This window comes from Ochotona princeps, chromosome 4, assembly GCF_030435755.1.
Source record: "Ochotona princeps isolate mOchPri1 chromosome 4, mOchPri1.hap1, whole genome shotgun sequence".
NCBI lineage: Eukaryota > Metazoa > Chordata > Mammalia > Lagomorpha > Ochotonidae > Ochotona > Ochotona princeps.
This window is the reverse complement of record NC_080835.1, coordinates 85,459,603-85,486,346: the sequence shown is the minus strand read 5'-3', so window position 1 is coordinate 85,486,346 and position 26,744 is coordinate 85,459,603. Positions and strand designations below refer to the sequence as shown.

General features: G+C 43.4%; 1 protein-coding gene and 1 long non-coding RNA gene across 15 annotated transcripts in view; one reads left to right on the top strand and one right to left on the bottom strand.

The window, feature by feature from the left end:
• The first annotated feature begins 6,403 nt into the window (after window positions 1–6,403).
• Window positions 6,404–26,744, top strand: part of YAP1 (Yes1 associated transcriptional regulator) — a 125,367-nt gene continuing 105,026 nt past the window's right edge. For 2 of the 13 annotated variants that reach the window (XM_058663985.1, XM_058663981.1), the window contains exons 1-2: window positions 6,404–7,267; window positions 10,237–10,487. In XM_058663985.1, the coding sequence (XP_058519968.1) occupies window positions 6,944–7,267; window positions 10,237–10,487 (575 nt within the window). In that variant the 5' untranslated portion in view covers window positions 6,404–6,943. The remainder of the gene's footprint in view (window positions 7,268–10,236; window positions 10,488–26,744) is intronic. The other 11 variants (XM_058663982.1, XM_058663988.1, XM_058663989.1 and 8 more) reach the window with 8 other exon arrangements.
• LOC131480231 (uncharacterized) lies at window positions 9,799–15,350 on the bottom strand. 2 transcript variants are annotated; one of them, XR_009245357.1, is made up of 3 exons: window positions 14,407–15,350; window positions 13,922–14,015; window positions 9,799–9,952 (listed from the first exon to the last, which is right to left on the bottom strand). It is a non-coding gene; the product is annotated as an uncharacterized LOC131480231 (long non-coding RNA). The 2 variants fall into 2 exon arrangements; XR_009245356.1 differs by lacking the exon at window positions 9,799–9,952 and adding an exon at window positions 10,961–11,075.

The following is a 26,744-nucleotide window of genomic DNA, read 5'->3' as shown; positions in this document are numbered from 1 at the left end:
CATTTCTGCAGTGAGAAGACTATTCCATACCTGCTGATACTGTGGTTAGTGAGCACAGGTGTGAGTGTTAAACACTTGAAATCTGGCTAGTGTGACTAAGGAACTGAATTTTAATTTACATGTGGCTAGTTATAAAATAATGTTCTAATTTAGCAAAATTAATTCCTACACATATTATAAAAGTTCAAAATTGAGGACCTGGCATGATTGCCTAGCGGCTAAAGTCCTCGCCTCTCACTTGCTGGGTTCCCATATGCATGCTGGTTTTAATCCCGGTGGCCCCGTTTCCCATCCAGCTCCCTGCCTGTGGCCTGGGAAAGCATTCGAGGACGGCCCAAAGCTTTGGGACCCTGCATCTGTGTGTGAGATCTACAAGAGGCTCCTGGCTCCAGGCTTCGAATCGGCACAGCTCCGGCCATTGCAGCCTTTGGGGAGTAAATCAGTGAACTGAAGATCTTTCTCTCTGTCTCTCCTCCTCTCTGTATATCCTACTGGCCAATAAAAATAAATCTTTAAAAACAATTGCGGGGCAGGCACTGTGGCATAACAGGTTAAGCCATTGCCTATGGGCTGCAGTTCCTGGCTTTGGCCTGGCCCAGCCCTGGCTATTTCAGCTGTTTGGGGAGGAACCAGCAAAATAAAAGATTTTTTTTTATCTCTATCTCAGTCTTTCAAATAAACAAATAAAATCTTTTAATTGCTGTTTGGGCAATCCATACCCATATCAAAGGTCTGGTTTGAGTCGCAGCTGTTCTACTTCTAACCCAGCTTCCTACTACTGCACATCCTGCAAAGCAGCCGGTGATGGTTCAAGGACTTGGATCTCTGACTCCTACTCAGGAGACCTGCAATGAGTTGTGGCTCCTGCCTTTGGCTTGATCCAGTCCTGGCTGTTGTGAGTATTTGGAAAATCCATCTCTTTCTCTCTGTCTTTTAAATAAAAAGAGAGTAAGTGCTTTAAAGTTACAATTTTGATTTTATGAAACAAAATAGATCTTTTCTTAAAAAGATTTATTTATTTTATTGGAAAGGAAGATGTACAGAGGAGGAGAGACAGAGAGGAAGATCTTCTGTCCGATGATTCACTCCCCAAGTGACCACAACGGCCGGTGCTGCACCGATCCGAAGCCAGGAGCCAGGAACTTCTTTCCAGGTTTCCCACGCGGGTGCAGGGTCCTAAGGCTTTGGGCTGTCCTTGACTGCTTTCCCAGGCCACCAGCAGGGAGCTGGATGGGAAGTGTAGCTGCCGGTACTAGAAGCAGAGCCCATATGGGATCCCGGCGTGTTCAAGGCGAGGACCTTAACCATTACGCTATTGCACCAGGCCCAAAATAGATCTTTCAATGTTAAATTATACACTTGCTACAGAAAACCTTAACAAATTTTAAACAAGTATTTGTAAGTATGTAATGTTTTAGATTATACGTGTATTAACAACGGGAGAACATAGAGTACTTAGAGAACATTCAGAGAACTACAAGAAGTTATTAAAGAGTTGAACAACAAGATTGCGCAGAGGTCATGGAATTGAGATTGCTTGGAAAAAAGACTAAGGGAAGTTGTAATAGTTACATTCGAGTATATGAAGGATTCTTAGACTAGTAGCCAGCTATTCCCTGTTTATTAGAACACTAAGTATTTCAGATAAAGAGGGGAGAAGCTCAGTATTAAGAAGCACTTTTAGAGTCTGGTATATCGACTTTTCACAGGAAATTTAGTTTAATGCCAGACTCACATGGAAGATAAGTATACATCAAAACAACAGTTACAGTTATTAATACATAAATCTGAACCTTTTAAGAGATCTAAAAAAAACCATTTATCTCAAACACAGAGTTATATATAGAGGGAGAGATCAATGGACAAAGAGAGTAAGAGAGCTTTTATCTGTTGGTTCACTCCCCAAGTCGCTGTAACAGTAGGATCTGGACCAGGCTGAAGCCAGGATCCGAGACCTTCATCTGGTCTAACATGTGGGTGGTAAGCCCTCACGCCCTTGAGACATCTCCCTCTGCCTTCGCACCTCATTAGCAAGCAACGCAGTCAGAGTGAGGCAGCTGGAACTTAAACTAGTGATCCAACGTGGGACCCTAAAAGTCGGCATCTTAGCCCTCTGCATTGTAATGTCAGCCCTGAAAAATCCTTTATTACGGAATTTGTCATCAACTTTTGATAAAAATTTAAGATTTCCCATCTTGAAATTCATTATAACATGAATATGCTACCAAGTATGTATTTTTGTCCCTCTCTTGGTCTTTCGGCCTTTCAAATAAATAATCTTGAAAAAATAACATAGGGCCCTGTCCTTGGCCTAGCTGCTGAAGTCCTCACCTTGAATGTGCCAGCATCTCATATGGGCACCAGTTCTAATCCCGGCAGCTCCACTTCCCATCCAGCCCCCTGCTTGTGGCCTGGGAAAGCAGTCAAGGACGGCCCAAAGCCTTGGGACCCTGCACCATGTGGGAGACCTGGAAGAGGCTCGGGGCTCCTGGCTCTGGATCGGTGTAGCACTGGCCATTGTGGCCACTTGGGGACGTGAATCGTCAGACAGAAGATCTTCCTCTCTGTCTCTCCTCCTCTCTGTATATCTGCCTTTCCAATAAAAAATAAAATAAATCTTTAAAAAAATAAATCAATTGAAAAAATTAGAAATCACATATATTGTATGGTGGTGGTAGAGCAGAGTCGCGGGTAAAGGAGCTCAGTTCTAGAAGTGTTGAGTAGAAGGGGGAACCAAAGTGTGAAGTCTTTATTAACAAGCTGTATAATGTGGATTTCCCTTCCCAACAATGTGTCTGTGGAGTGAAAGCCTTGTAAGGGTAGGAGGTTTTTCCTATTGGTTTATGGGGAGACTGTCAGGGCTTTGTTCACGGTGGGCACCACACCTCTCAGCAGGTGGCGTTGAGGACATTTTCTAATGGGTGACTCCAGAGTCCACAAGTCCGTGTTGATTTTGGAAGAACACATTCAAACCACAGCACAAGTGAAAAGAGGAGGGAATGACAGATTGTAGAGAATGATAAATGAACTGTGAGTAATGGAAGACCACCAAAGAATGATACAATATAGTTTGATTTCACAATTGGAGTATTTCTGGATGAGAACAGGGTGTAGCTGAGGTGAAGTAGATATGCATGTCCATTCTAGTTAAGAAGTCAAGGAATTTAAGACTAGTGTCTGAGATAGTGATCAAAGAGGGCACTGAAAACAATCCGGGGAAAAGGTGTGTGAAGAAGGCGCCGCCCCATCTCAAGGTGACTTAAACCAATAATTGCTGCAAGAGAGACTCAGCAGAGGAGGAGAGCGGTCAAAAACAGACTATATACTTTTATTCCTGTCCAATGGGCTTCCTGCATAAATGATACTGTCTGAAATTTTATAAAGATGAGTAGGTTATACAGTCTTGGTTGATGTTAACAAAGGTGCTTACAGAACATAGGAGTCACTTGAAAGGCCTTTCAGTCCACTTATCCACATAATTCTGTTCTCAGTTTAATGACAGGTGGAACAGTATTGAACAAAGCCACCTGTGCTGTATCTTGAGCCTTTTAATTATACTGTTCTTAGCAGTAAATGCTCTTAGATAACAGACCGATTCCATCACAACTCCATGAATTCAGAAATTGCTTTGGTTCTTAAACTTTTCCTTCAGTTGAAGTTATAACATTTTTAAAAAAGTGTATCTTATTTGAAAGGCAGAGAGAAAAGACACAGATAGGTAGATAAGGAGGGAAGGAAGGAGGTTGTGAGAATATGCATGTGTTGTTCCCTCCTCCAAGCCTGCAACACCTAGGGCTCGACCTGGCTAAGGCCAGGAACCAGGAAATCAATCCAGGTGTCTCACAAGGTCAGGGACCCAATTACTTGCCATAGCTTGCTGCCTCCAGGGGCCTGGCATAACACGAAGCTAGAATTGGGAGGGAACCCAGAACCTGAACCCAGGCACTCTAGCATGGGGTGCGCACCTCACAGGAAGTATTTTAACCACTCTTGTCACATGCCCACTGCAGGTTAGGGTTCTTCATACATAGTTTGTGCTTGGTTATTGAATGTGAGGATGGGAGAGACTGTCACAGAGTTCCATGGGCTGTGCTTAGAAAGGTCATGTCTCCGCCTCTGAAGGCATCTGTGCACATGGGGCAATGATGATACAGAGCTCATGATAGGTCAAAACCAGGGCTAAATCCGTATTAGTCCTTGACTCAATTCATGCCTCAACGTGAGGCAGGTGTCAGCATTAAGGATTGTTAAATAAATAGTCCAGTCTCACAGACACACATGGTGGAATTAGAACCTGAGCGCTAAAATTCTGTACCTGAAGTTCTGTGGTTAAATGCATGTGACATTTGGTGGGGGAAGAGGGTGGTAGGGTGGATGGGGACATTGAAGAAGCAGTCCTGGGCATCCTTGACCCGGAATTCCTTATCCAGCCAGCAAGGTGGGAGTCCAGAGGAGCTGCTCAGTGTCTGACGCCTGTTTCCCCGGCACAACCCCCCACATCACACTGGGGGACTTTTTCCTCTTTGGAGTTGTTCTGGGCATGTCCTGGCTAGAGGAAAAAGATTATCTTGTTTGCCCAGAGGCCTTTTCCTTTACTTAATCCTAGTTATACCCCTGCTTCACTGGAATTACAGACAGAATCTTCAAAAGCTGAAGCCAGATTTATTTAGAATGAGCTAGTGGACTTCCAGAGATGTTGCACAACTCCACAAATTAAAGAAATTAATTGTTTACATGGGTAAATTGTACAGTATGTGACTTAAATCTCAACGTTACCAGCGCGTATAGACTTTAGATCTTCACTGTTTGAAAATATTTCAAATGGATTCCTTACCTATGTGACATTGTTACACAGAGTGGGGCGCCTGGGCCACAGTAAGGGAGTCCAGCTTTGTGCTGGTTGTAGGGCTGAGAGGTCAGGCCCCCAGTTCTTGACAGATGAAAGATGTAAAGTGATGTGATGATATTCTGTGTTCAAGTTTCCAGTGACTGAGTTGCCACACTAAGCATTGCAAAAAGTTATAATTTTTCACTTAAAAAGTCATGAGGAAGCAGAGTTAAGGCCCAGCACAATGACTCAATTTGCCTACTCTCTTTGGTTTGTGTTTCGGCTGCCACACTTCCAATTCAGCCCCCTGCTTATGGCCTAGGGAAGCAGTGGAGGGTACACCTGTGTGAGACACCCAGAAGCACCTCCTGTTTTCAGCTTGGCTCAGTTTTGACCGTCGTGGCCGTTTAGGGAATGAACCAGCCGATGGAAGACCATTCTTCCTCCTGCTCTCTGTAAATCCGTCTTCCCAATAAAAATAAGTCCAGAACGGAAGTTAGAAATTAAGCAGAGTTAAGGAGGAAATGACGTTTGAGAGGTTTTCTATCAGCTGGTTCAATCCTCACATGGCAACAGCTGGGGCTTGGCCGGAGGCCAAGGGCTTCATCCAGGTGTCCCACATAGGTGCAAGGGCCCAAGCAATTGGGCCTGTTTCTGCTTTTCTAGGCACACTGGCAGGGGGTTGGCGTGGGAGTGGAGCAGCCAGGGCTCCAAGAGGTGTTCACATAGGAGGCTCACCCTGTGATGTACCCCCCTCCTTTTTTAAAAAAGATTCATTTGAAAGGGCTGGGGACGGGGAGGGGTGGAGGAGAGGAGCATGCTTCCATTTGCTGGCTGCAATGGCAGGGCTTCATCCGGGTGTCTCTAGATGCAGGGGCCCAAACACGGGGCCACTTTCCTTCGTTTTCCCAGGTCGTTAGCAAAGAGTTGGATGGGAGATGAAGCAGCTGGGCCACCAAGCAGCAGCCATGCGAGATGCTCTCCTCTCGGGCTGGGTTTTTACCCCCTTTGCCGTTAACGCTGGTCCCTGATTTTCACTTTTTTAAAAAAAAACGAAATGCTTTTGTTACTTTCAGTAAATTACATTCACAGAACTTCACGCTCAGCTTCAACCACTTACTTGTCAACTTTTACCCCTTTCAAGTGCATTTGTGCATACTGGGATAAGGGAACATTTTTGAAAACCAAGTTACCAAGAAAAAAAAAAAACCTCAAAAGGATCTTTACTAAAATCGGTGCCTATTAATGTTATCTATTTTTAAGCTCAATATGTGCAACAGAGCATTCCGCCGGGGTGGGGGATGTAAACGGATTTCCACCTCCCCAGCTCTTTGGGCCTGGGCTGGTTCGGTACGTGCTGGCGAGCGCAAGAGGACTTTCTGCACCCCAGGGCAGCCGCGCTCCGCTCAGACTGGCGTTCGGACCCGGCTGGAGCTGCGGGAGCTGGGTCGGGGCCGCGGGGGCAGGGCGAGCTGGTCACGTGCGCCGGCGCAGGCCGGAGTCTGCAGGAATGTGGTAACTTGGCCGGGGAAAGTTTTCCTCAGCGGGCGGGCGGCCGGCCGAAGATTCAGTGCGGGCGGGCGCGCAGAGGAAGGAAGAGCCGGGAGGAGGCGGAGCCGGCCAGCGGCTCGGGCGGGCGGTTCTCTCAACTTTAGTTTTGGCGTCTGAGGCGAGTTTCCGTCTCAGTCGGGCGCAGCCGCCGCCGGGGAAAAGAAAGAGAGGAAGGAAGGAACAAGAAAAGGAAATAAAAGAGAAAGGGGGAGGGGAAAGGCAAACTAGCTGTCCGGCCTCCGTCAACGGAGTTGAAGGGAGAGAGGGGGAAAAAAAAGTTCTGAGGCGCCGCAGGTCCGAGTTTCTGGCAGCCCCTCCCGAGGCGCCGCCGCCAGACCAGTGGAGCCCGGGCGCAGGGCGGGGGCGGAGGCGCCGAGGCGGGGGATGCGGGGCCACGGCGCAGCCCCCCGGCCCTGAGAGCGAGGACAGCGTCGCTCCCGCCGCGCAGCGCCGCCCAGCCCGCCGCACTCGTCGCTTCTCCCGTCTCGGCCCGAGGAGCCGGGGCGTCCCGGCGGAGCCCTCGCCCGCCTGGTCAGGGGGTGCGCGTTGGGGGAGGCAGCAGCCATGGATCCCGCGCAGCAGCAGCCGCCGCCTCAGCCGGCTCCCCAGGGCCAAGGGCAGCCGCCCGCACAGCCCCCCCAGGGGCAAGGCCCTCCGTCCGGGCCCGGACAGCCGGCACCCCAAGCGTCCCAGGCGGCGCCCCAGGCCCCCCCGGCGGGGCACCAGATCGTGCACGTCCGGGGGGACTCGGAGACCGACCTGGAGGCACTCTTCAACGCGGTCATGAACCCCAAGACGGCCAACGTGCCCCAGACGGTGCCCATGAGGCTCCGGAAGCTGCCCGATTCCTTCTTCAAGCCTCCGGAGCCCAAATCGCACTCCCGACAGGTAACCTCGCCTCGCCTCTGCCCCTCTCCTCGTCGGGCGGGCCCCGGGACTCGGGGGGCGCTCGGGAGCCGCGGCCGCCCGCTCTGCCCAGGGGAGGGGGTTCCAGGAGCCGGACGGGCGTGGGGGGTCTCGCGGCGAAGGGGAGGACCCGGGGACGCCCGCCGGGCCGTGGCTCTCGGCTCCCCCGTCCTCCGGGAGTCCGGGGCCGAGATTTGCTTTTCCCCTGGGAGTTGGTCTCTGCGGCTGCAGCCGCGGGAGTGTGTGTGTGTGTGTGTGTCTGTGGGTGAGCTTCCCCCCTCCCCCCTCCTCCCACCCCCTTCTCTTCCTTTTTCTTTCTTTCTTTCTTTCTTCCCGGGGCTCCCGGGAGGTTGGCGGGAGTGGTCGGGAGGTGGGGAGGCAGGAAGGGGGTGGGGAGCCGGCCGGGCCGCGGTGGGCTTGCACAATGCGCGCGCCGCCGCGCTCCGCACCTTCGCCGGCGCGGCGGCCGGGGGGAGGGGGCACTCTGGCATGTGCGTGGGGGGAGTCGCCCGCGGCCGCCGGCTGGGCGAAGTGGAGCCCCTAATACCCCCCTTTTTCCCCCGTGGGCCCCTCGGTCCACTTCAGTCTCCTGGGGAGTCAAATAATTGTTCTCTTGTTTTCCAGTGTTGATTAGGGGTGGGGGTTGAACCGGTCCATTTAGTTTGCTTGCTCTTTCTCCCCCCTCCTCTCGCTCCCTCTACTCTCTCCCCCCCCCCCCCTTTGCATTTATTTTCCTCGCGGCCCAGGCGCTTTCAGAATCCAGGGCTCTGGCTGCCCCTGCCCACACTTTCCTGGAAGTTGTTTATGAGTCCTTTCAACTCTGCGCCTGCCTTGCGCCTTGGAACTCGGGCAGGCTCGCGCTTATCAAACTTGGTCGTTTCACGTGTTGGTTTCCCAATTGCAGCCTATTATTTACAGTCTACTGAAATGCTTTGAAACTAGCCACATCTGTATGTTGCGCAGGAACTGAGTTGCGCTTTACAGTACCGAGGGTTTAACACACAAGCCTTTGATAATACACTGCAGGTTGACTCACAGGCCGAGTCCTGCCTTCTTCAACTGTGATTAAAAGTTAATGTTTGGGAAGCGATGACTAATTCTACGATCGCCATTGCTTTTTAATGCTTATTGTGCATATGAACATGGCTGCTTTTCTACGCACACGACGTTCGATTACTTTGCCAGCTTGATTCATCATTGAAGTGAAACTGTTAACGAGTTCACATTCCGATAGATCCCAGCAGATTTGTCTCCTGTAGCATTCTCCCCCACTCACGCACCCCTTTCTCCCGCGACGGCCCCCTGCCCGCCCCCAACTTGCTTCAGGCTAAACTTCAGCATCGGAAGTTTGCCCAAATGGTTAATTGGTTTTCCAAATGCTGCGACGTAGTTAGCCTACTTGGGCTTTGAGTTGAGCGGGGAGAAGAGTTGCCGCCCCACTCCCACTCCCCTTCCTGCTTGCAGGCCTGTTGTGTTTTCTGGGATTTAGGAACTCAGGAAAGCTCATTGAGTGTGATGGCACTAACCGGGCTGAAGGAGAAGGAGGGAACTTTGTAGTTGCTTGGCTTAAACGCGTCCGTTTCTAAGAGATAGACCTAGCTGTGCTTTTTCCTTGTACCCCTGGGAGTAGGTTTCTGGAATCATTGTGGGTGGTGGGTGAACAGCCGCACAGCTGTGCTGCTAGCTGATAATACACACGGGAGATGAAACTTCCCACCTTACAGCACCTATAAACCATAAAGAAAAAGGACTGAAAAGTATGTCTTTAATAAGCAGATACACGTGACTTTATATTCAGCAGTTTTTGGATGCATAGTAATCACAGTTTACCTTTGTTTTTAATGTTCTTAACTGTGCCTCTGTGAGTTTAACTTTTGTGTCTGCTAAAGGTTTGCTAACTCAGACTTTGGAAACTCAGCAGTACATACTTTCTTTAATCAATGCTGATTTATTCTACTTTTCCTGTATAAATTAGCAAATTCTGATTTTGATAATCAGCCTAATTCTAATAAAGAAATTAGAAAGAACCCTCCTAGGTTATGAGTAGCACAAATCTGTGTTTCTAAATACTGTTACCCAGAAACTGTTGAGTAAGTAATTCTTTGTTTCCCATTGTGTCTATATGTGTGGATATGCATTTTTTTTTCTGTTTTCAAAAAGGTGCGTTTAACAATGAGAAAACCAAGGCCCATGGAGGATGAGGCTCAGGATTACACTAGCCAGCTTGATTAGAACTCAGAACTGAGTGTAGATTTTTTTTTTGGTGCTTTTTCATGGTTGTAAGTATTTGCACAGTTTCTTAGATTATTTCGTAATTGAACTGATAACATCTTTATCTTCCAGGTGCATAGATACTGTTGGTTTCTCATTTCTCTAGATGGCTTTTAAGAACATTTAGACAAGTCTGAGTCACATTCACTAAAAGTTGTATAATTTGTGATGATTGCTTTATTGAAGGCATTTGTTCATAGAAAAAAAAGATAAGGAATTGGCCTGGGGTGGGGAGAACACATTTAAAATGTAGTGAGACAGTTTTGTGGTTATTTTTTGGTTGTGTCTATAACTGGAATATTTTAGAATTTGGAAACACCCACATAATTTTGATCTTTTAAACATCTTAGAAGTTGTTACTTGTGGAATATTTCTTGTTTTCTGCTCTGGTTGTCTCTGAAAGAAATAGAAGATATGGTCAGTACAGGTGTAGTAGGTAGAAATTCATTTTGATGGACTGCTCATTGATAAAATGACAAACCTTTATAAAAGTACATATTCGCATTTATAGGTTGAAAGGATACATTTTGAAAACCTCCACTAAATATCAAATATTGTTGAAGTTTGGCTTGGCACTTAGGTATTTGGTTATAATGAAATTCCAGCAAAACAGTTTGAAGGGACTGGAAAAACTTTTTTTTTTTTTTTTTTTAAATTTTTCTTCTTGCTGTTCTCCACAGGCTAGTACCGATGCTGGCACGGCCGGTGTCCTAACGCCACAGCATGTCCGAGCTCATTCATCCCCGGCCTCCCTGCAGCTGGGAGCCGTGACCCCGGGGACGCTGACCCCCACGGGAGTGGTCTCTGGCCCAGCAGCAACACCCACGGCTCAACATCTTCAGCAGTCTTCTTTTGAAATACCTGATGATGTTCCTCTGCCAGCGGGCTGGGAGATGGCAAAGACTTCTTCTGGTCAGAGATACTTCTTAAAGTAAGTGACAACAACCATGAGAGGTGGTTGGGTGTTGGAAAATTAGAGAAAAGTTGTATCAGGACATACCATTTAGTTTTGTATTGTATTTAATATTTGTGTCACCCGTCAATTATCTCTTCCATGATTTCTTGAGGATTCAGTTTGTCATAAAAATGCCAGCTATCTAAATACCCCCCCACAGTTTTTTCAACTGTTTTGAAGGCTGGATTTATTTTTGGTTCAGTCTTTTCACAGTCTTTTGTGACAATTTAGATATCCTCATTTTGAGTTTATGCCAGACTTGGTAGCGTAGCCAAAAACCAGCAGTACTATGAAAATCTCCAAATTTGAAAAATTATAGGAATAGTGAAATATATACAATGCTAATATTTCTTAAAAAATTTTTTTTATTGATGGATAATAACTCCAAAGCAGAACCTGATTTTATATTATTTTAAATTATGACATTTAAAAAAAAATTCTGTGACTTGGTATCATTTATCAGTTTTCTTCTCTCAAAATGTAGGGAAAATATTTTAAGCTTTAGTATACAACTAATAAACTTCTTTTTGGAGTTACCAGGTCTTCCAAACAGAGACTTCTTTTCTCTGGGAAAAAAAACAAGAAAACATTTTTATCAGCTTTTTTGTCTTTACCAGAACTGCCTGAAGCTAAAAAAGCATACTTCAGTTTTTAACCTCTCTAATTTTGAAGTCACAGATGAGACCTTATTTTTATCTGACTTGTTTGAATCATGTGCATACAAATTGTTATCTAAAACTAATTAAGAATTGAAATTGATCTTTAAAACTATTTTAGAATGTAATCAAATTGAGATGCCAAGGTGAAAAATCTAGATTTTGATTGATATGTCTTGACAATCTAAGGCAAATGGAACATGTTTGTTAGATAATGCAATAATTGGCAGTTTTGTGGTATGAGTGTTAGTATGTGTTTTATCATGATTGTCTTTTGAGATGGGTTCTAATGTAAGTAGAAAGTTTTGTGACAGGAGAAGAACAAGGGAAAAGTTCCTACTATTCTCTGCCTCTTTCTGCAACTTTTTCTTCTTTAAAAATTCTTTTTCTGCTGTCCTGGTATCCATTTCAAAGGGTCAGGTTTCAGCCAGAACAATAAGGGGGCCTGAGACTGGACAGTACACATGAGTCTGGCCGACTCTTCTGCATGAGCAAGATCATTTGTTCTCGAGCAGACATCCAAAGTAAATGATTGAAAGAGCTGCTAGCTGTGAGGGATGTGCCTTCAAGAGGAAAAGAGTGGAAACAAACCAGGTTGTTAAGAAAAAGAAAGACTGTACTTTTTTGAACCTCTCCCTGCTGGGTCACATGCTGACCTGGGGAGATTTTGAACAGCTTAATAGCCTGCTTGCCTTCTTGCTTTGGTTGATGCTTTGGCTGAAAGTATAAGGTTAAGGAGCAACACTATGTTCTTCTAAGTCTCTTAAAATAATTGCTTGTCGGTGAGTTCTGCTTACCTTTCTGTTTTCTTGAATGGATAGTTTTCTGAGGTTGGACATTATGTATTTTGTGGGCAGTGCTTTGCACACTTGGAATGATTTACAAAATGTAAATTTCCTTGAGAAATCTTAAAGGATATCGATGTATGGAAATAGATGGGTTGGTAAAGAGTCTGTAGGGTCTACCGCAGGAGGATAAGCCAGACCAAAAGGATTTTGTCATATGAGAATAAGTTATGGAAGTGAAGGAGAGAGATTTCTGAAAGAAGAAACTGCAAAGAGGAGAGTTAGGATGTGATTCTTTTCACTGGTTTCTTGAGGGCCTCTCCCGTGGATCTGAGGTTAAGCTTACTGTATGATGAGGAACATGAGCTATTTTGCAAGGATTTCCTCATAATCAGACTTTACAGAAATGAATGTTTTCCCTGAGAGGTAGATCTTTGTCAACAAAAGTGGATAACTTGTACACATTAGCAGTGGAAGTGGAAAATGGGTACTGTGGGCTTAGAATGTTTCACATGCTTCTACAGAGCGTCTGCTTTAGGAACGTGATACAGTTGGGGGGTGCGTGAAACAGGGTCAGTTCACCCTGAGTTATTAGCTGCAGCCATATTTTTGTGACTGACTTTTGTGTCCTGAACAGATATGCAAGATTATAATCTTTCCTGTGAGTCAATGATTAATGATAAGCTTTTGGTATCAGGTTACTATTGTTAAATTTCATCTTTGTATTTGTTTTGATGCTGTAAAATTAGACTGGTTTCAATCAGTCCTTAAGTTATTTTGATGTTATGGTTGCTAGCCAGATGTAGGATGAAGATTGAAACTAATTGCATACATTGTACATTCGTCAGTAGTGGAAAGTTAAATGTTGCTATATATATATATATTTTTTTTTTTTCTTTAGATTCTTTGGAATGAATTTTTAAGTTACAAAATATTTTATTGAGATTTATATTGGACACAAAGTTCTCTGACAGCAAATGGTCCAAATATGGAAGATGATATAATTTGAGAAAAAACTCAATGTTGACTTTTGAAATAACTAATTGTTACCTTGTGACTATAGATGAAGGAGTTCTTGACCTCACTTGACTAATTCTCTGGTTACAAGGCAACATAATTACTTGAGAATTATTACAGCCAGGCAGTCATTGGTATTTTTAAAGCACTTCCTAAGCCTTGAATCTTTGGAAAAAGACTTGTACCTTATTTTGGGAAGTGATGTGGTGGAAGTATAATGCTTGCCACGTTTATCGGTGACACATTCACATTCTGGAAGGATTGTCAATGAAATATGTCAAAAATATTTAGTCATTTGTCTGCTACAAAGTTTCTGTTTACCACTTGAAGCTGATTTCTTCAACACAGTGCATTGAACTTTAAGAAGAATTCATTCTCTTTACAGCTCTCAGAATTATTGCTTTCTTTGGTTGTCTTAATGTAGTTTTCCTGCAGGAAATGGTTCTTCAAGTATTTGGTCAACAACTTCCTATTTCTTTATAAGCTGCTGAATAACTTCCTGAATTAGTATTCTATAATATCTCTGGTTACAAAGGAGTGTTTTACTTCTCAGATTTATTTTATTGAATCTGATACCTTGTAACTATTACCTGTACAGAGAACTTCTTAATATGAAACATACCATTTAAGATCTTATAGTATGATTCAAGGAATTTGCCTCAGTGATTTTTAGAACTGTGTAATTTTGTGTTGTAATAGTGTCCTGCAAGTAACTTTTGAAAAAGACTTTTCTTCCATTTCCATCATTTACATTGTTTGAGTCACTCCCCACAGTGATTTTAGCCCTTCAAGATTCAAGGTTTCATGTGGCTGTGATTTGATTAAAAGTTGTATTGGTCGGAAGTTACAAATGTTATCTTGATCTACAGATCAAGAAGGTACTGTTCTCAGAGATTTTTTGATATTACGCAGTGGGTAACTTAGTCATGTTGTAACATTAAATTTAACTTACGCTGTAGATATTGTTGGTCACCATAAAACAGTTATTTGTTTTTGTGCTGCCTGGTCCTTTGGAAATCAGTGTTCATTGCCCCAATTCATACTAGCTCAGAAATGTGCTAAGGAAAAGAAAAGAATTAATCTGTTTCTTGTTTTAAAATTGATCTTAAACTCCCACTTACCCAGAAGAATATAAACACATACAATGAATATTTTTGCTGTAATATGATTATATGTTTCAAAAGCGGGCAGTTTTATAAAGAATAAAGCTATGCTTTTCTGTGTTATGGATAACGAAAATTATTTTCTTTAAAAAATGACGAGATTGTAATTCTGCCATCAGTTGTTTATAAAGCACATGCGTATGTGTGTTCACGTGCCTGCACACACACACACACACACACACACACACACACACACACACACACACACACACTAATGACTAAACAGTTCAAGTTACAAAGTATTTCCTTATCTGAGGGGAGGGCCTGTGGCTACCTGTTTGTCTTGCTGTTGAGGCTGAGTGGCGAGATGAAAGTACACCCCCAGCTCTTAGGAAAAGGGCTGGTTTCTGCTCAGTGGGTGGCCATCCCCAGGCAAGAATGGCCATCAGTGCCATAGTGAGGGAGAAGAACTCCAGGGGGACTGTATTCAGCAGTGGCAAAATAAGAAAACATTGAAAGATGGTGAAGTGCAGAGAAAGTAGCACGTAAAGCTCAAATTATTCCCTGAGAAAAATACTGAGTATTTTTAGTGGGAACTTTTAAGAATGGATATTTTTGTAATTTAGAAAAATAGATGCTACATGCAGCAAATTCAGTTAACTGCAAGGTGGTAGGCTGATTTTTTTCTGAAATATAATATTAAAAAATACCCCTTCCTCCAAAGACTCTTATGTTAACCATTTAAATCAACTTGATCGTATTTGAATATTTAAAAACATGAAAAAAGTTTGGAACTCTGAGATAAGCTCTTAATATTGTAGAAAATTGTGTTTTACTTTCTGTAGTTTAAAGTAGTAATGTTGTGTACCTTATGGCTTTTGGAACCTAGCCTGTTAGTTGCCAATGTGTGTTGAAGTTTAGGCTTAGGACAAGTCAAAGTGCAGTCATTTAAAAAATCGGTTGTTAAGATTTAAGGTTGCTCAAACTTATTTTGCTGCCTTGTGTGATAGCATAATGTAGCCATTAATTATGGCTTGAGAGTTTAATAATAGTTGAGCAGCATTGTGTAAAAGGAGGTCTTAAAAGACTTGTTTGGTTCTATAACTGTGGTTACTAAGTGACGCAGTTCTTCCCAAAAGGGCTTCTGATTCCAGGATTAATCAGAACTTCAAGTCATGAAAGGGGCATTGCTGTCTTTATGAAGAATTGCTTCATGGTTCTGGTTGTTCAAGTACTGTAGCACTGAGTTCCTGGGAACAAGTACTCCCACCAAAGAAGCACTTGGTATTTATTTTGAACTTGACTCCTTCTAAAAACAAACAAAGAAGTTTAATGTAAATCACAGTAATCCTTTCTTTCTGCTTAATATTCTAGACAAGGAAAAGTGGTTAGTAGTGTAATACTCATTTGGATGTCATGCAAAGAATCATCTCAAGTGATAAGCTATTGTTTCTTTGAATAATGTTGCAAATCAGCAGAGTAAGGCAAATGGGAGTATCTGTTAGAATATGTGGCTTTCTTATCATATTTTCAATGCTGTTACTTCATTTTTTTAAAAAGATTTATTTATTTTTATTGCAAAGTTAGATATACAGAGAGGAGGAGAGACAGGAAGATCATCTGTCCATTGATTCTCTCCCTGAGCAGCTGAGCTGATCTGAACCCAGGAGCCAGGAGCCTGGAACCTCTTCCAGTCTCCCATGTGCGTGCAGGGTCCTAAGCCTTCGAACTGTCCTTGACTGCTTTCTCAGGCCACAAGCAGGGAGCTGGATGGGAAGCAGGGCTGCTGAGATTAAAACTGGCACCTATATGGGATCCCAGTATGTGCAAGGCGACGACTTTAGCTGTTAGGCTACTGTGCTGGGCCCTCATCTTTTTAACATTTATTTTATTTTGTTGAAAAGACATTGACAGAGAGAAGGAGACACAGAAAGACGTTCTGTCTGTTGGTCCACTCCCAAGTGGCCACAATGGCTGGAACTAAGTTGATTCAGAGCCAGGAGCCAGGAGCTGCTTTTGGGTCTCCCGTGCAGGTGTAGGGGCCCCAAGGCTTTGGACCATGCTATGCTATTTTCCCAGGACAGAAGCAGGTATCTGGATGGGAAGTGGAACAGCTGGGACATGAACTGGAGCACATGTGGGATCCTGGCAGATGCAAGGCAAGGACTTTAACCAATAGACTGTTGCGCCTGGCCCCTGTTACTTCATCTTTAATGTGCATTACGGTTACCGAACTCTTTTTTTTTCTGTTGAGTCTTGATTTTGAGGCTGTGTTGGAGGACATTTCATTAAAAGCTCTTTCTTGGGTCGGTGTTGTTGGCTTTAGCAGGCTATGTTGTTACCTGTGATGCCAGCATCCCAAATGGCATCTGTTTAAGTCCCAGCTGTTTCACTTCCTATCCAGCTCTGTGCTGGGGAAGGCAGCAAGGATGGCCCAAGAGCTTAGGTCGTGGAAGATCCAGAATAAGCTCCCAGGTTTGTCCCTGTTGAGCCCCGACCATTGCAGTCATTTGGAGAGAAAACCAGTGGATGGAAGATCTCTCTCCCTGTCTCTTTTTCAATTAAATAAATAAATCTTTTTTCTTTTAAAGATTTATTTATTCGGCCCGGCGGCATGGCCTAGTGGCTAAAGTGCTCGCCTTGAATGCCCCGGGATCCCATATGGGCGCCGGTTCTAATCCCGGCAGCTCCACTTCCCATCTAGCTCCCTGCTTGTGGCCTGGGAAAGCAGTCGAGGACGGCCCAATGCATGCCCAATGCATTATTATTGGAAATCCGGATATACAGAGAGGAGGAGAGATAGAGAGGAAGATCTTCCGTCTGATGATTCACTCCCCAAGTGAGCCGCAATGGCCAGTGCTGTGCCGATCCGAAGCCAGGACCCAGGAAAGTCCTACAAGTCTCCCATGTGGATGCAGGGTCCTAAAGCTTTGGGCCGTCCTCTACGGCTTTCCCAGGCCACAAGGAGGGAGCTGGATGGGAAGTGGAGCTGCTGGGATTAGAACCGGTGCCCCTATGGGATCCTGGCGTGTTCAAGGTGGAGGACTTTAGCCGCTAAGCCACGCCGCCGGGCCCTAAATAAATAAATCTTAACAAACTCCTTCCTTTCTTCTTCTGGAAATCGCTTGCTTAAATCAATGATGTTTTTTATTTATTTTCAAAGTAAGGGTTTTATTGAACAATAGTATATTTAGAGATAGCTAGATTTTCATACATGTGTAGAAATCTGTTATAGACTTTATAACCTTTTTTTTGTAAAGTGTATTACTAAGTACATCAACAAAAGCATGAACTACAAAGTTGCTTACATTTCAAATTTTTTTGTATCCTGAATTGACTGTAATGTGGAGCAGGCTTTTCAGGAAGAAAGTGAACTTCTTTGTAGGAGTTGGCATGAGAAGTAGGTTTTTTTTTTCCCAAGGCAGGGATATGGAATTTTTCTATTTAGAATTGTAAAACTGTCCTCTGTCTTCTTTCTTTGATGTATTTGATTTTACGAATTTCTTATAATTTCTAATATAGTAGTAACACTTGTTCATAAGAATCCGGAAATTCAGGAAATGTGGAAGTAGAGAAGGAGGTTCCTAGAATAGCCTCATGTATAAACTTAGTTGGACATTTAGTTTTTTGGGGGAAGTATCACATATGTTGATCTTCAAAACAGTGCAGCAAGGTTTATGAAGAAAAAGCAGTAATTTGCATTTACATCTAGACTGTATGTCTCCGAGGCGAACACTTACATTCCTTTTAGGTGCTTTTTCTCTCCTAATTCTTCAAAACGTTTTGTGTTTATGAAATATGTTATCCTGACTCTTGAGTTTTCTTCATCCTTCACAGTCCCCGTTTCTTTGGGCGGGCATTTGGCACAATCATTAAGATGCTACCTGTATGGGGTACCTGGATCTGGGTTTTGATTCCACTCTTTATTCCATCTTCCTGCTGGTGCTCACCATGGGAAACAGCAGGTGATGGCTAAACAGTTGTGTTCAGGCCTCATGTGTGAGTCCTGGATCAAGTTTAACAGCTTGGGCCTGGCCCAGCTTCATCAGTTGGAGGCATTTTGGGAATCAGTGGATGGGGGCGTCTCTTTGTTTCTTTCTACCTTTCAAATAAATACATTTTTTTAAAGAAAGAATTTGGGCCTGGCACAATAACTCAGTGGTTAAATTCTTGCCTTGAAAATGCCAGGTTTGTAGCCTACCTGTTTCATTTCCTATCCAGCTCCCTGCTTGTGACCTGGGAAAGCAGTAGAAGATAGTCCAAAGTCTTTGGACCCAGCACTCGCTTTGGGAGATCTGGAAGAAGCTGCTGGATATTGGCTTTGGATTGGCTCGGCTTTGGATCGGCTCAGCTTTGGCCATTGGGGATATCCAGGGAGTGAACCAGCATTGAATATCTTTCTCTCTGTCACTCCTCTCTGTAAATATGATCTGCCTTTCCAATAAAAAGAAATGTCTTTTTAAAAAAGCAACCACAACAATTTTTTTCTATCTATTTATTTATTTGAAATGCAGAATTATATAGAGAGAGGGAAAGAGATTTTCCATCTCCTGGTTCACTCCCCAAGTGGCCATAAGGGATTGAACTGGGCCAGACCAAATGCAGGAACTTGGAACTCCATCTACACCTCTTCACGTGGGTGGCGGGGATCCAGGCACTTGGCCATCTTTGGTTGCTTTCCCAGGCACATTAGAAGATTTATTTATTTTTATTGAAAAGGCAGGAGCCAGGAACTCAGTCTGGATCTCCCATACAGGTTGTAGCAACCTAGCCACTTCAGAAATCATGTGCTCACAAGGTTCATATCAGCGGGGAGCTAGAATTAGGAGAGAACCAGGGGACACTGCTATAAGGGCTGTGGGCATCTCAAGTGGTTTTGGAACCGCTGTGCCAAACCATCACCCTCTGAATCATGCTTCTGAAAGTTGTGTAGTGCAGTTTCCTTAACTGTCCATAAGTTTTGGAAAATACTTCTTAGTTTCCAGAGAACTTCTTCCTTTTCCTGTTCTCTTTGTTGGGAGTTCTTGGTAGTCAGAGTAAATCTTCAGTTTTCTTATTTGTACCCTCTTGTTTTCCTTTAGTTAGCGTTTTTTTATGCTTTCTGGGAGATCTCTCTCTCTTTTTAAAGATTTATTTGTTTAAAAGAGAGGGGGAGAGACAGAGAACGATCTCTTCATCTGCTGGTTCACTCCCCAGATGTCTGAGTCAGGTGGGCTGGGCCAGGTGGAAGCCTGGCATTTTGTCTGGGGTTCCTCTGTGGGAGCAGGAGCCCAACCACTCTTCCCATGCCATTAGCAGGGAGCTGAATTGGAAGCAGAAGAGCTGGAATATGAACTAGCTGTGTCCCAACATCTCAAACTTTTATTTTTCCAATTTTCTTTGCAGGAGATTTCTTCAAGCTATTCTTAATTTCTAGTGGCTCTTTTCTGAACTCATTTTTTGTTTTTCATCACATCTTGTTCTTATTTTATAGATACAGTAATGTAACATTTCTCTAGGAATATTACACTGAGTGTTTCACTTTAAATTTTTTCTATTGTCCTCATTATCTAAAAAGACCTCTTGGGGGAGAGTGCTTCAGTACGGACCAGGCCCCTGAAGTTGTAGGAGCCTCAAATGTCAGCATCTTTGTTTTTTTTCCTTAAAGTGGCTCATTGCCACAAACAGACAAACAGTAACAATAACTTCTTACCTGGTAGCATTAAAGGTAATGGATATTATGACCAACCACCAGGTGTCTTCCTGCTCTTGGCTGTTCTGCAGTCTCTGGGTCTATTTCCAGGCTGTTTTACAGTCTATTTCCAGCAGTATTTTTCACATAGTTAAATATATCTGTATTTCCTATATCCTGCTTGAGTGGAGCAGGAGAGTATGCAGTAGCTTCTTTTTGGTTTCCTAAGATTATTTATTTGAAAGGCAGAGTCACAGAAAGAGAGGGAGAGCTAGCGAGAGAGATTTTCCATCTGTTGGTTCACTCCCAAAATAGCTGAAACAACTGATTTAGGTCTGATGAAAATTAGGGCGCTGCAACTGTGTCCAAGTTTCCTACTTCGGTAGTGGAGACCCAAGAGCTTGGGCCATCCTTCATTGTTTCCCAGGCACATTCATAGGGAGCTGGGACTTGAACCAACACTCAGGGTATGTTAGCGTTGCAGGCAGAAGCTTAACTGCTTGTGCTGAACACTAGCCCTTTAGTACATTTTTTTAAAAGATTATTAGAAAGTCAGATTGACGGATAGAAGTAGAGACAGAAAGAGCTTCCACAATGGCCAGAGCTGAGTGATCTAAAGCCAGGAGCCAAGAGCCTCTTCCAGGTCTCCCACACGGGTGTGCAGGGCCCCAAGGCTTTGGGCTGACCTCTGCCTCTTTCCCAGGCCACAGGCAGGGAGCTGAATGGGAAGTAGGACATTCGGGACACAAATGGGCGCTCCTATGGGCTCCCAGCACCTGTAAGACGAGGCCTTTAGCCACTAGGCTACAGTGCTGGGACCAAAGTTTTTTTTATTTGTTCAGAAATGTTGAAAGTCAGAATTACAGACACAGAGAGGAAGAGACAGAGATCTGGCATTCTCTTGTTCACTCCCCAAATGACCACCACAGCAAGAGCTGGGCGAATCCAAAGCTAGGAGCCAGGAGCTCCTTCCAGATCTCCCATGTGGGTGCAGGGGCCCATTGATTTCAGTTATGGTCTGTTGCCTTTCATGCCATCAGGAAGGGGCTGGATCAGAATTTCAGCAGCTCAGATGTGAAGTGGTGCCCATATGGGATGCTGGCATCATGGTGGGCTCTTAGCCTCTCGATAAGTTTGCTTTTTTTTTTTTTAAAGATGTATTTACTGGAAAGGCAGATCAGATTTAGAAAGAGGCAGATAGAGAAAGGTCTTCCATCTGCTGGTTCACTTCCCAAATGGCCACAGTGGCCGAAGCTGAGCTGATCCAAAGCCGGTATTTAGGAGCTTCTTCCATCAGGTCTCCTGTGTAGGTGCAGGGTTCAAGGTTTTGGGCTGTCCTCTACTGCTTTCCCAGGCCATAAGCAAGGAGCTGGATGGGAAGTGGAGCAGCTGGAATTTGAACTGGTGCCCTTATGGGATCCCGGCAAACGAAATGCCAGAATTTAGCCTCTAGGCTACAGTGCCGGGCCCTCAATGCACTCTTGTATATACATTTTTACAGGTTAGGGCTTTAACATATCCTTTTTGAATTAGCGATCTGGCAGTCTGTCTTTTTTTCATCAGTACCCATAGTGGCGAGAAAAATATGTCTGGATTGATTCAGTGTTAGTACACTTACACAGGTAAATCAAAAGGTATGTAACTGTGTTTCATCTCTGTTGTTGCTTTTCTTGTACTCTTTTGATAGTTGAGGATATAACCTGTGCTCAATATTGAGGCCATTGTCTCACATTGTACAATAATCAATTTCTTCTGCCTGTCACCTTGTGATCACACAAACATGTTGAAGCACTAAGAATTTCATGAAGACTTAGATTTTTGTTAGATAGATCTCCCTTTAGTCCATGGCTAAATTTCTTTGGCCCCTTTGTTGTTGCTCTCAAGTTGGAATTTTCCAGGTCCACTTTCCAGACTGTCTTTTTGCTCAGGTAAAAATTGGTTTAATGAATCGTTTTAAAACTGCATACAATCTTCAGTGACTAAAGAAAGAAAAATCTGAGCACTACCCCGTTGGCATAGAAGAGGATCATGTGCTACTGCCAGAAAAGGGGGTGCTTTGGGACACATACAGAACATTAAACTACTAGATGCTAGGGGAAAAATGAAATCGTGTCAGTACACCTGGTTAGACAGGCAGCATAAGGAAGTGTTTTAAAATAGTCAAGTGCAAAGATCACAAATGAGCTAATTAAGATTCCTGATGCCCTCCTAAAATTGATCCTTACAGGGATCATTTTTACAGGGTTAAAATTGACCAAGCTCTCCTTGCTAACTTTGTTTTTAGAAAAAATGTTGAAGAAGAATTGTTCAAATAGAGATGTTTCTGTTTTTCCTCTACACATGTTCAGACTGATACAGGTTATGTTTCCGAAATCAGTGTAGTTTGGATGGATTCCAAATGATGTAAAAGGATCACTTTTAACTCCTCCCAGCTGGAGGGTGTAGAGTTTTCCTGTTAGGACTAGTTCAGATCTACCTGTAAGTAAGAAAATACTGTTTCTTGACAACGATGTATAAATAGCATCGTCCTCTGTATTTGAGAATAAAGCATACCCTTTGTGTACCTGTCTGTTGTTCAGTTTTGATTAGTGCTTAGGATACGCGTAGCTTACCTGTAGACTAACTCCCTTTCTGCTCTCAGAGTGGTTTTGCTAAAACAAGCAAACAAAAACCACTTGGTTCTGGATGATGTATTTTGGGTTGCTTTTATGGGGTTATAGTTTTTTTTGTCCCTTTTGTTCTGTTACGTTCTTCAAAGTCAATATGTATGCTTATTGGTCTCCTGGCTTCATAAATATCTATGTTATTTCATTTAGTGTTTTCTGGGTTCTTTGTGGAGTTGGGACAAAATAATATGTCAGTCTTAATGGTCAGGAAAGGTCTCAAAACTCCATCGTAAGTCGTCTTGTTTACCCTTCCTTTGCCTTCTCTGACTGGAGGCTAACTCTAAGTGCAGTGCAGATAGACTTTTACCCTCTGGTTGAGCATTATGTTGTTTGGCAGATGACATCTCTTAGAATATTCATTATTTCAGAAACCACTGGTCACTTTGCCCTTATTTCATGTATCATATATTACTACCTTTTTCTCAAAAGTATTCTACTTTAGATGAAAAATTGCATATTCTGAAGTGTATGCGAACCTAGAGGATTTCCTTTGTGCATATATGTTAATTTTATGAATTTGGGATTATCCTTAAATCACCCAAACTAATAAAAAGGGGGGTATTACTTGTGTTCTGGATATAAATTAGCAATAGTTCTGGAGTGTTAAAAGCTGCCAGTGAATATCAGACTGCTTTAGAATTAATTGAATAAGAAATAGAATTCAAACTACTCTGGGAGCCAAGGGGAGGGGAAACTAGGAGGTGGCACTGGTAGTTATGCCAAGAGACTGTGTACACACCATGCTGGAATTAGCACCTTGAACTCAGTGTCGGTGTGGCGAGGTGGCAGTGAGAAAGAGCTGCAGAGAGCCTTTCTGGTAACACCAGAGAGCTTACTCTTCCCTGCTCTCCTCCCTGATCATGGTTAGATCTGAACTCTATAAACTTGAAGTTTTTTTTTTTAACAAATGATTTTTTTTTAATATTCATTTATTCATTAATAACATTGCATTACATGACACAATTTCATAGGTACTGGGATTCCCCCCCCTTCACCCCAAACCCTTCCCCCATCATGAATTCCTTCACCTTGATGCATAACCACAGCTCAAGTTCCGTTGAGATTCCCTAATTAAAAGTTTACACCATACAGAGTCCAGCATCCCACTTGTCCAGTTCAAGTTCAACGGCCTCTTAGGGAGGCCCTCTCAGGTTTGTAGGCAGAGCCAGCAGAGCGTCACCTCGATCAATTAGAAGCTCCAACATATCATCAGCGACAGTCCAGGTATGATGAGGCTGGTGCAGAGTCCACTGATTGACATAGTCCATCTTAGGGTTTCCCCTTGTCCAGTTTTCCGCTGCAAGCATAAAGCTGAGGTGGTTGATTGATCTACTCCATTTTCCATCTTTTCTTGGTTAATGCTTTGATTCCTCCATTTTGTTCAGGGGAATCCCCCTCCATGTTTCCTGCGTTTACAAATAATTTTTGATTTGTAAAATTTTTTTATATGAAAGCACTTGAAACCATTAACTGGCTTGGTTTTATTCATTGTATGAAATAGAACTTTTACTTTTCTGTTAGTGCCTATTTAAGATTTTGCGAATTTTTGACATAACTGTCAGAAAATTCTAGTTGAAAGGGATTGTTTCTGCTACTGAAACACACACACGTCCGTAAAACATTTGCTTTAAAGAACGATGCAGATGCACACACCATCAGTATCTAAGATAAGAAAAGAAAATTGTTAGTTCTCTGAAGCATTACAAGAACTCTATGTCACATCACCACCCAGAGGTAACCACTAGCCCTAAACTTTGCCTTGCTTCATAGTTTTGCCTGGTCCATGTAGCTTTCTGTTACCTCCTGCTGCATGATATACTACTTCAAACCTTGAAACTTATAAATAGTGGTCAGGACTGTGGCATAGTGGGTAAAAGCACTGCCTGGAGGTTGTGTCCGTTGGGGGCACCGGTTTGAGTCCTAGCTGCTTCACTTCCCAGCCAGCTCCCTGCTGCTGACCTGGGAGAGCAGCAGAGGATGGCCCAAAGCCTTGGGACCCTGCATCTATTTGAGGGACCAAGAAGTTACTGGCTCTTGGCTTCAGATTAATCCAGCTCCAGCCATTGGCTGCCGTGTTGAGAGTAAACCAGCTGATGGAAGATCTCTGTCTTTCCTTTTCACTCTCCTTCCTCTTTTTCCTCCTTCATGACCCCCTCTTTCTCCTTTTCTCTCTCTCTCTCTCATAACTCTGCCTTTCAAATAAATAAAAGTACAAACAGCAATTTTGCTATAGCTTACAATTTTGTGGGTTAGGAATTCAGTGAAGGTACGGCTGAGTGTTCTTTTCCATGTAGCAGAAGTAGAGGCCATTTACCATTATTTAACTGGTAGACTGAGTCTGGAATTGTCTTCACTCAGAGGTTGTCTTTTGGTGAGGTTGGCTGGAAGGTCTGCCTTAGCTGGAATTATCCAGAATGCTTGCACAAGGCCTTCCCATCATTGCATTCTCCAGGTAGCTGCATGACTTCAGTGGCAGTTGAGGATTCCTAGGTAGGGGACTTCAAGGGTCGGACAGAGAAGTTCCAAGCTGCTTATACCCTAGTCTTGGGTTTCCTGTTCTGTGAAGCCATTTACTAAACTAAATCAGGGAGTCAAGATAAATTAGATTTTATTTTTTCAATTGAAGGAATGGAAAAGAATTGGTGGTCATTTTTAATTCACTACAGTCCTTAAATCATCATTTCTTGTTGTTCAGCTTTACGTCAGTAATGATGCAGATATTTTTGTAACTTATTTTTTTTTAACCTGCCATCATTTATTGGGTATTAGTTCTGTTACCATGTGAAAAAATTCAACAGTAGAGTGACTTTCAAAGGGAGCTGGGCCAGGAAGGTCATGGTCAGGAATGTGGAGTGCGCTCTCTCTTCGGCCTCTTCAGTGGTACTTGCGTTGCTGCTCATGTTTGAGTTCCTAGTAAGAAAAGCAGTATTGGAAAAGCATGTGAACTTCCAACACTGTGTTCACCCCAGTTGTGCTCTCTTTCTCTGCATTTTTGTGCTTATTGTCTTATCAGTAGTAACTTCTTCAAAATGCTCCCCTAATGCCTTTAGGGGCAAAGTCTTACATGAGTGTATAACTTGATAGCTCCTCTAGTTTGATATCCTTAAATTTTTTCTCCTTCAGTGTTAGAACTGATGCCTTATTGGAGTCCTTGTGTCTCCTGTGCCTTTAAATTTACTTTCATTGATACTTAAAAGACTTGGCGAAAGTATAGTCAGTTTACATTGCGGTATTGTTGATTTCCATAGTTATACGGCTTTAGTTTTTACATCTAACTGAGGAACGTTTAGATTGTTATGTAACAGTGCAGTGTTTGAGTATTCATATATATATGCAATAATTTTTTTTTTTTGTCTACCTGTTCAGGATTTCTCTAGGATACATAGTAAGAATGGAATTGCTGTGGGTCACATGATTGTGGGTATCTTCAACTTGGCAATTGCAAAGTGTTTGGTGTTTTTGGTAGTTCATAGTGTTATCTCATTAAGGTTTTAATTCACATTGGTTAGCTAACTAGTGGATCTGAGCATATTTTTTCCGTGATTTTTGTGTGAGTATTCTTTCTAAAGTGCCTGCTCAAATGTGTATTACTATTAGTGTCATTTATTTAAAAAACTTGGGGCGAGCTGCAGGCGAAACCTCTGCCTGTAATTCTGGCATCCCAAATTAGGATACCGGTTTGAGTTCTGGTTGTTCCATTTTTTTTTTTAAGTTTTATTTATTTTAAAGAAGAAAGATTTATTTATGTTTATTGGAAAGTCAGATTTACAGAGAGAAGGAAACAGACCTTCCATCCACTGATTCACTCTCTAAGTAGCCACCACAGCTGGAGCTGAGCTGATCCGAAGCCAGGAGTCCGGAGCTTCTTTTCAGGTTTCCCGCATGGGTGCAGGATCCCGAGACTTTTTGGATCATCCCCTACTGCTTTCCCAGGCCATGAGGAGGGGACTGGATGAGAAGTGGAGCAGCTGGGCTAGAACTGGTGCCCATATAAACTGCAAGGCCAGGCCCGGTGTTCCACTTCCAGTTCTGCTCCCTGCTGATGCATCTAGGCAAGTAGTAGAAGGCAGCCCTAGTCAGGTGTCTGGGCCCCTGCCACTTACTTGCAAGATTTGTATGAAAGGCAGAATTTCAGAGAGAGGAGACAGAAAGGTCTTCATCCTGTCTCTCACTCCCCAAATGGTTCCAACAGCCTGTCCTGGGCTGATCCCAGCCAGGAGCTTCTTCAGAGTCTCCCATGTGGGTGCAGAGACCCAAGGACATGAAAAAGGGAGAAGAGAATTTAAGAGAACTATGGACAGAGTATTTGCACAAGTGGAGCATGAGCTTGGTACA